The 9,320-nt window shown below is 49.5% G+C and overlaps 1 protein-coding gene across 1 annotated transcript in view; it reads left to right on the forward strand.

Annotated features, from left to right (window-relative positions):
* Positions 1-637: 637 nt before the first annotated feature.
* The window catches only part of LOC103607106 (filamin-B-like), a 69,053-nt gene continuing 60,370 nt past the window's right edge, over positions 638-9,320 (forward strand). The window contains exon 1 of the mRNA XM_008591654.1: positions 638-929. Coding sequence (XP_008589876.1) covers positions 638-929 — 292 coding nt within the window. The remainder of the gene's footprint in view (positions 930-9,320) is intronic.

The following is a 9,320-nucleotide window of genomic DNA, read 5'->3' on the forward strand; positions in this document are numbered from 1 at the left end:
ACTTTTGTCTCCCATCAGGCTATGACTTCTTGAGGTTAAGGAATAAATTTATTTACCTGGTTTGCAGGCTCTGAGAAGAACACCTGGTACACACAAGGAGCTCATGATAAGAACCCTTATTCAACCTTACTGAACCAATACATGGATGAAAACCCCTCTGCCGCGTGCTTCTGCCCCAAGACCCACACCGCAGTCCCCGCCCACTTCGTCAGCCCCAGCTTTCGCACGACCCTCACTGCGGGGCGAGCGGGTGACTGGCTTTAAGCCGCCCGAGCTGAGCTCCTGCCAGGATAGTGTTCGTGGAGGGTCGCAGAGCGCCGGTCCCGAGACTCCGGAGGCCGCGGGGCGCAATTCCTGCTTCAGGCGCCAGGGGGCGAGCGCGGCCCGGGAGCTCCCGCAGGAGGATTGGGAAGGGGCGGGAATTTGGGGGCGGGACGGCTCAGTGCGCAGGCGCGGGGTCGAATGCCTCGCACGGCCAGGGGCGGGCGACGGCAGATCAGTCCCGGCAGCGGCTTCAGTAGCAGCAAGTTCGAACCCCGCTTCCCCTCCGCTTCGGTTCTTGCTCCCCCAGCCCTTGGGCCTTCGGACGCCAGTCCCCAGCCGCTCGTTGCGCATTTGCGCTCTTCCCGCCTCCAAGATGCCGGTGACCGAGAAGGACCTGGCGGAGGACGCGCCATGGAAGAAGATCCAGCAGAACACGTTCACACGCTGGTGCAACGAGCACCTCAAGTGCGTGAACAAACGCATCGGGAACCTGCAGACCGACCTGAGCGACGGGCTGCGGCTCATCGCGCTGCTCGAGGTGCTCAGCCAGAAGCGCATGTACCGCAAGTACCACCAGCGGCCCACCTTCCGCCAGATGCAGCTCGAGAACGTGTCCGTGGCGCTCGAGTTCCTGGACCGTGAGAACATCAAGCTGGTGTCCATCGGTGAGTACTCTGGCGAGGCCCAGACGCCTGCGGGGTACCGTCTTGCCCCGGCGCGTGCGCCCCTGCGGAAGGTCGGGGCTCCAGGCAGCGGGCCCCACCGCGCCAGGCGAAAGGGAGTCGTCCCCGGGTGTGGGGTCTGCGTCCCTTACGTCCCCATCGCCTGGGGCTCTCCCCTAGGCAGGGACCTGGTGTGCCATGCGCTCTGGCAGTGCGCCTGGACTGGCTGGGGGTTGAGGGCTTGGGTTGGGGTCGCAGGAGGAGAGGTGGAGATGAGGCATTTCTCTGCGCTTGGGGCGCCCCTGCAGGAGCTGGGGGACTGGAAACCGTCCGTCTTCCCCGGGGGCGGGGCCCTGAAGTCAAATGCTCCCTGGAGCGCTTGCCCCCTTGAGCCCAGGCCGGTGTGCTTTGCAGCCGCGGAATGGGCGTTGGCTCAAAGGCGGGGCGGGAGACCTGGGGTGGGACCGTTCTCTGCGCCTGGGGCCCTCTCGCCCAGGTGGAGACGGGGGCCTGGTACCCTCCCCCGCCGTCGCCGGAATGGGTGTGGGCCGCGAGGTTGGAAGGGAGCTGCGGGGGTGTGTCCTTCTCGCTCCCCTCCTTGCAGCTCAGCTCTGGCCGAACGCCGTGGGTTGAGCCCACTGTGTCGCCGAGGGTATAATTTAGAGATGGTGGTGGCGATAGTAATTGCTGCCTTGTGGGGCGTCCAGCTAGTGCACCCTGTATACCAACAGCATTCTGAGTTATCTCGGTCCTTACACATCCCTCGAATTCTTGTGTAGTTAGACCCATTTTACAGATAACGGGGTCCGGAGGGTTAATTGATTTGCCCTAGGTCACGAAAGTATACTCCAACGGAGAATTGAAGGAAGTGGGTGTTTTCGTCTCACCACCCTCTCCGCGCCAGGGTCTTCCTGACGGGAGGGAGGGAGTTGGTGTCTGGGTTCCTCTCCCACCGGACTGGAGAGGAAGAGTGAGGATGAGGTATCCCTGTGGCGTGGGGTAGTTGGGGGCTTCGAGGAGGGTCACGATGCTGCTGAGGGTGTGGGCTGTGACAATAGGGGCAAGAAATTCGTAGTGTCTGTGTGTGCACGCGTGCAGAGAATGTGTGCGTACACTTAGCATTTGTGTTTAGTGTGCAGTAGGCAGAGAGTGAGTTTGTGTGTGCGTGGGTGTGCAGAGTATGCAGAGAATGTGTGTGCACATACGTTGCACGCGCGCACTTGTATGTTTTGCCCGGGAGGGACTGGCCCAGGCCTGGGTCTGCGGTCTCTTCTTGAGGAAACTAGGTCATTGTAGTAACCCCAGTGACAGGAAGAAATGGAGGTGTGTATAGCTGCTGGGACTTTCTGCAGTGGAAAAGGGGTTCCCTCTAGGCCCAGCCTCCTAGAGACCTCACCCTGGCCTTCCCCTACACCTGTCCTGGCAGGTAGGGCTGCTTCCTTCTTCCTGGGCACAGGCAGCTGCCACCACCCAGTCAACCTCCCAGCAGGCCTCCCCCTCCCAAGGGTGGCTTCTCTGCAGAGGGAAGCTGCTGGCATGCTGGGGTTTTTTTTTGGCTCATCTCCTTCCTGGAGAGGGAAAACCTCAGAATTCTCCTGGAATTCTTTCCTTTATGAAACTACCTTCCCCTCTGAGGAATCTCAAGGCCTGGCTGGGCTCAACTTGGATACATTCTACTTTGTTTCAAAAATGTGTATTTATTTAATTAACTGAACAAAGAAACTTAAAGTAAACCAGGAGTATCCAAACATGACATGAAATCTCTTAAAAAAAAAAAAAAAATCCCAAAAAATCACAGCACCAGAAAATCCCAGACTGCCTAATTTACCAACTGTTTACAGGGCTAGCAGCTGCTTTCAGCATGGCTTCACATCCTTGCCCCAAGCTTGTGGGTTTCATTCTCTACTTTGTCTGGTCTCTTGTGTTTTTCTACTTGGTCCTCATGATTTTCATTCCTGAACTTACCCAGGCCTTAGCACTTCCCGTTGTCCTGACATTCCAAGGTTAGCTCTCCTTCCTTTGCGGTGGGCCTGTGGGCTGTTGGCAGCTTCTTCCTGTGGACCTCTTCTAACCACAATTACATTTTAAAAAAAATTTTTTCCCTTTTTAATTATTTCTTGGATCATATTCCCGACAGTGGCATTCCTGGGTCAAAGGATGTGACCACATTTATGACTCTTATCATTGACTGCCTAGTTGCTCTCCAGAAAGATCTCACAGCAAACAGGTTTTCCAGCCTCTGGAGACCAGAGGGAGTCTTGCCAAATGCCCAGACGGCTGTGGGGGTAAGCCTGAGGCCTCTTCCATCTGCTCCTGGGACTGTTCTGGGTAATGGCCCTTCAAAAAAGAAGTCACATCCAGCTTGTACTTGAGTTCATGTATTCACTGCTTATGTTATGTTGCATTTGCCGACAATGACACTAGCTCCAATTTGGGAGCACCCACTGGATGTTAAGTGTGTTCTATTGATCACCCCACTGAATCCTCATGGGAATCATTAATTGACAGCAGTTATTGCCCTTGTTATAATAACCTGCTTCAGCAATCATGGGAAGGTTAAAGTCTTTGCTCTGTCCTGACCACGTAGTAAGTACTTAGAAAATCATTGTTATTATTATTAGTATTATTATCCCTATTTAAAGATGGAAAACAGGAGTGAAGTAACTTGGGGAGGTGTCCCAGCTAGCTAGTAAATGGTGATTGGAACCCACGTCTATATAGCAGTTGAATCTGAGCCTTAACTGACTTGCCTTCCAGTGCTGGAGGTGAGTGAAATACAGCTCCTGTCTCCCCATCGAGGGCCCCTGTAACACTAAGTTTTGCAAGTTTGAGTTGTTGGGGTGTTGGCTGGATACCCTCACTTTGAACGTCTGGCTTTGGACAAAACAGATATTTCAGGGCCTTCATCCTCTGGGCTGTGATGAGGGTCCCACGAGTTAGTGTCTTGTCAGGAGATGAGTGGAGTCAGTTTGCCGCTTGCATTGAGGTTGAATCTGTTAAGGAATGGCTACTCTTTTCTCCCTTCCTTTCTTTCCTTTTTCTTTCCCTTTTTTCTTGGCGGTTGGCTGGTATAGGGATCTGAATTTCTTTCTTTCCTTTCTTTCTTTTGCCATCTCCTGCTTCCCAGTGGATGACTGCATAATCAGGAAAGGTATTGTTGAGTGAATATAGGGTTTTGCATGCTTTGGATGACTTCCAACAATAATGCATTGTGGGAATCATTAGAATACTGTACCTGTGCTCGGCTCTGAGACATGAAATGGTCAAACAGCTGCCAGAGAACTGTGACTTTTCTGCCTAGAATTCACTGAAAGATAGCCTTGGCTATTTACTCACATTTGTGCTTCTTTGTAATGTGGGTCCATCCTAGGCTCCATACAAAAGTTGAATATTTTCTTAAGTTTCTTGTTATATCCTGGGCAATTGCACAGTGAAAGGACATTTAAAGTCAGCGCTGCTCTGGGGAGACCAGCTTGGTTGGCTAATGTTGATCCTACTTGCTAAAATACAGTTATGGATTGCCTAGAGGGTGTTGCCTCCTTGGAAGAGTTTGACCCCTGGTATGTTATGGCTGCCTCCGGGGCCCATTCACACCAGCCTTGTTTCCTGGTGGGAGCTCCAGGCGAGGTGGCTGGTCATTCCAACCTCCCACCCCGTTCAGGAATCTTGGGGCCAAATCACTTCCAGATGGTGGTCGGGCCTCTGTGGAGCTCCGCCAGCAACAGCAGAGCCAGCATGCCAGTTAGCAGTCGCCTTCATTCTTGGAGAGTTTGTGTTGAAGGAGGGCTTTGATTTGGAGCCAAATTATGTCTCCTAACACTCCCACCGGCGTGTCCTGGTTCTGCGCTTTGGGGTCGGTGTCATGGAGTGGGCTGCTGGCTTAGTCGAAGATGGCTGCCTTCCTCTTTGGGGCAGCAGATGCCCAGGGCCCCAATCCTTCAGGCCCTGCCTCCGAGTGGCTCTGTGGGCAAGGGTAGCAATCATCCTGCTTTCTCTTTCAACAGTCCCCAGGTCAGCACATACTAGATTATGCTAGATACAGCTTAGTGATTCAGGACCTGTGCCTGGAGGTAGACTGCCTGGATTCTCACCCCACCCGCCCCCCAACAGCTGTGCAACTCTGGGCCACTGCCTTGACCTTTCTGAGCCTTTGATTCTCCATCTATAAAATGGAGGAGAGTAATAGTTCCTATTTTAGAGTTGCTGAGAGCATTATATTTGATTAGGTTAAGTTATAGCACAATGCTGGCATTATCATTATTAATATTATTGTGCTTTTGAACCCAAGTCCAGGACTTTGTCTTGTCTTCCATCTATTCTCTGACCAGTCCGGATGTGTTTGGAGTCCTATTGCTATCATCTGGTGTGTTAACTATTCCCTTCCTGCCCCCCCAGCTTGGAACCTCTGATGAAGATGCCTCCCAATATCCTTTCTTCCTTCCTTTCCTCATTCAACAAATATATGAAAGACCAACCCTGAACCAACCCCTGTGCCAGGTGCTAGGACCACAGGAATAATGAGAAAGTTGCGTCCCCTACTTGCCTTCCACACTGCTCAGTGGGGGAAAGAGACAAGTTACTGGAGAGTATCTAAATGAGGGCTTCTCAAACCCTTGGGCACATAGGAATCAGCTGGGGACACGTCCCCTACTTGCCTTCCACACTGCTCAGTGGGGGAAAGAGACAAGTCACTGGAGAGTATCTAAATGAGGGCTTCTCAAACCCTTGGGCACATAGGAATCAGCTGGGGACTTTGTTTAAAATGCAGATCTGGTTCAGTAGGGCTGGGGTGAAGACTGAGTTTCTGCATTTCCAACCAGCTCCCAGATGCTGCTGTGGACCCCAGTCTGTGAGCAGCAAGGATCTAGATACCAGCTCCTCTGAGAGGAGCACCTGCTCCCAGGCTGGGGTGGGTAATCTGGAAGGCTCCCTGGAACAAGGGCCCTTTAAGTTGAGACCTAAAGCTTGATTACATTTAGCCAGGTGAGTGCAGGAGAAGTGTCAGGTTGGAGGTCATAGTGCTCAGGTAGGGGGCAGTGGAGAGAGAGCGCTGGCTCACAAAGGGCTTTCTGAAGCTGAAGGCTGCCAACCTTGAAGGTGTCCTCCTTGAGTGAATTTAGGGTAGGGTGGGTGAACCCAGCTGAACCTGGGTTCTCTCAACTGTTGCTCTGGTTGTCCCTCTCAGTGAAGAGTTTTGAAGGTGCCCCTTCCTCATGTATGAATATTTATAAGCTATATACACATACCATTATCAATCTGTTTATTATTAGTAAAGCTCAATTTCTTCTTAGAAAACAGATCCACATATAAGATCTGGTTTTTCATGGCTCTGACAGATTATTTTGTTTGCCCTTGGGGTGCATATATCCCATTTGGAGGCCCCTGAGGGCCTGTGTTTCTATATTTAATTTTTCTTTTTTTCCATATTGTTACTTTTCTACATTTAATTTTCATCTTGATTATCCTATGTCAAGGAGCTGGATTTATAATTACAACTTTTCCCCCCAACAATAAGTTTAACTAAATGAATAAATCCAATGGAATGAGCCATTCCAATCTAAATGGGTTCTATTTCCTGCTTTTGTAATGATTACAATGGCCTTTTATGACATTCCACTAGAAGCCATCTTACATTACTGTTGTAAATCTAATTACTCATTAAACGTGCTCAATAACCACTAAATTGGTTCAGGTTATTGTGTAATAAACAACAATACTTTCTTCTTTTCTATTTCCTGCTTTTGTAATGATTACAATGGCCTTTTATGACATTCCACTAGAAGCCATCTTACATTACTGTTGTAAATCTAATTACTCATTAAACATGCTCAATAACCACTAAATTGGTTCAGGTTATTGTGTAATAAACAACAATACTTTCTTCTTTAGGGGCTTGGAAAGTGGTCTTGTGTTTTTAAGGTGCCTAGCTCACTTTTCATGGGAAACTGAGTTCATGTATTAGGGAGAGAGCTTCTTGGGAAAGATGATTAGGAAACCAAATGGTTTTTATGACTAAAGTGATGGAACAGTAGGCGAAAGCTGGTATACCTTGTATAAAGGATGGAACTACTGGGTATTTTAGTCATACCACTTAGTAACATGAAGGGAGGGGGCAAGAGAAGCACTGAGCTATGTATGAAGTTACTGCCTGTCTTCTGAGAGCCCTATAGCAGTTGCCTTAAATGTGTTCATTTGATAAGTTGTAGATGGTTGTCTTAACTCTTCTGCAAACTGTTTAGTTATAAAAACAATTTGATGGGATTTTACTTGTTCCCATTGTCTGATTACAAAATTTACCAAAGAACAGTTGCCTTCCCTTATCCCCTTTTGGCCAGTCACCATACAGTAGAATGTTCTTGGCCAAGATTTTCTTGTACTATAAGTAGAGAAGCTGTTTGGTTTTTCACTTAGTCAAGACTGGCTATAAGACCGAGTTAGTTTGACAGAGCCTCTGACTTCCTCCCTTCCCCCATCCTCAAAACCTGGCTTTTCTAAGCTGTGCAGGTAAAAAGCTTGGCAAGGGGAACATGTGTCATATTCCTTGGCTATTCTTAATACCAAGAATGCGTACTGATGATGCCAGTTGTGTGCTGAACGTTGAGGTGTGCACATTCATTTGTTCTCTAATATAATATCTAGTATTTTTGCATGCTGACTGTCTGCTAAGCATTGTCCTGAGTGCCTTACCTTTATTATTTTTAATCCTTATTATGAACTTTGCAAAGCAAGTGGCTTTATATCTATTTCCATTTTTCAGATGAGAAAACTGAAAAATAGATATATTGTGATAAGAGGATGTGGGAAAGACTGTTTTCTATTGCTTCAGTTTTGTTTATTTTACTCAAAATTTTACTCAGTTGAGCTTGATTAATGTGAAATTGAAGTTTTCTTCTATAAAACAAGCGTTTTTGGACCCAGTTGCATTACCTTTTCCAACACTGTGGGGCTTTGATTGAGGCCTTCTCTGTGGTTCTGGAGTCAATTCCCTAGTTCTTTCCCTGCCTTTGTTTGGTACCCAGGGTCAGTGATGTCACTGCAGGTATGGACAGTAGGGACCAGCAACAGGTTGCTTTGGGGGAGCTGGGCAGGGCTTTCTTTGTGAGGCCAGGAAGCCAGAGGTGAGGAAGGAGGTGCCCCTTGAATTCTGGCTGCTGTCCTGCATCCTGGCCACTACAGGGCCTGTGGGTGGAGGGTGGGGGGTTGTTGAGAGCCAGCTATGCCAGGACTTCCTTGGTGACAGTGGACATTGGCACAGCTGTGCTCTGTCAGAAATGACCTCGCTCACATCCTTTCCTTCTGCTACCTTTAAACAGTAACCGGTGGGAGGGTGTGCTGGGTTGTGTTTGCTGGTGAGTCGAGCAACTGAGCCTTTCTTTCTAGACCTGGCTCCCAACCTCTTTCAGCCTGGCAGCCCTGGCACTGGTGGGCAGCCTGCTTCCAATCCAAGCAAGCAGCTTTGCTTTCATTTGCAGGCAGCCTCGCGGGCAGGCCTCTTGCTGTGTATTGCAGCATGGAGCTGTGTGCTCAGGAGCTGAACTTCTTTTCCCCGTGGACTTCTCCCCTCCAGAGAGAGAAGGCTGCTCTGTCCCGCCCACTCAGGCTCAGCCTCCCCGCAGTCTCAGGGCTGGCTTGTTGAAAGGTCTGGGTGTTAACACAACACTCCTGTTCTCCCTCTCTGAAGGCTCTTTATGCTGGCATGAATTCCTTTTCTTTTGGAGATCTGAAAGCTCTTTTGACAAAATGGGTCACTTTTCTGAGTATTTTCTTAAGGCTGGTCAGCTTTTCCCATGCCAGACAACTTTTCTGGAATTTCCTTTCAGATATAAAGGCAACCAAAGAGGTCAGAATTATTTGGAACATAGGGTGGAATTTGGGCACTTGAGCTATAGGAATATGGGTGGGGATTTGTGGCAGGGTCTTTGTAAATTTGCCACAGCCCATGAATTTAGATTTTAGGATGAAAAAAGGCAAGCAGCAGTCAGCTTTCCTTCTACAGACAGGAACAGTGTTACTTTCTGCCTTGTGCTGAGTGTGACTGAGGAAGAGGCGGGCCTCCCACGGAGGCTGGGGAAGGAAAGGTTTCTTGGTGGCCAAAATCAGATTCCTCGATCTCCCCTGTGTCCCCTCAAGAATATAATCAAATTCTTATCATGCTGGTACTGCACTTCTTGTGTGAATCACCCTGATTTCCTTGCACCTCCCTAATGTGGTTTATCAGATTCTGGGGAAACAAGAATGATTTGGTATTCTACAGCCAATTGGGGGAGCAACTGGCTGGATTGTTTTCTTGGGGTAAAGCAGGCCAGAGGTGGGGAACAGGCCCTGCCACCCAGGGAACCTGTGGTGCTGAGGCCCTAGAAGGCCTTTATAGGGCCGGCCCCTGGCTCACTCGGG

The sequence above is a fragment of the Galeopterus variegatus genome, unplaced genomic scaffold (assembly GCF_000696425.1).
Source record: "Galeopterus variegatus unplaced genomic scaffold, G_variegatus-3.0.2 Scaffold7133, whole genome shotgun sequence".
Lineage (NCBI taxonomy): Eukaryota > Metazoa > Chordata > Mammalia > Dermoptera > Cynocephalidae > Galeopterus > Galeopterus variegatus.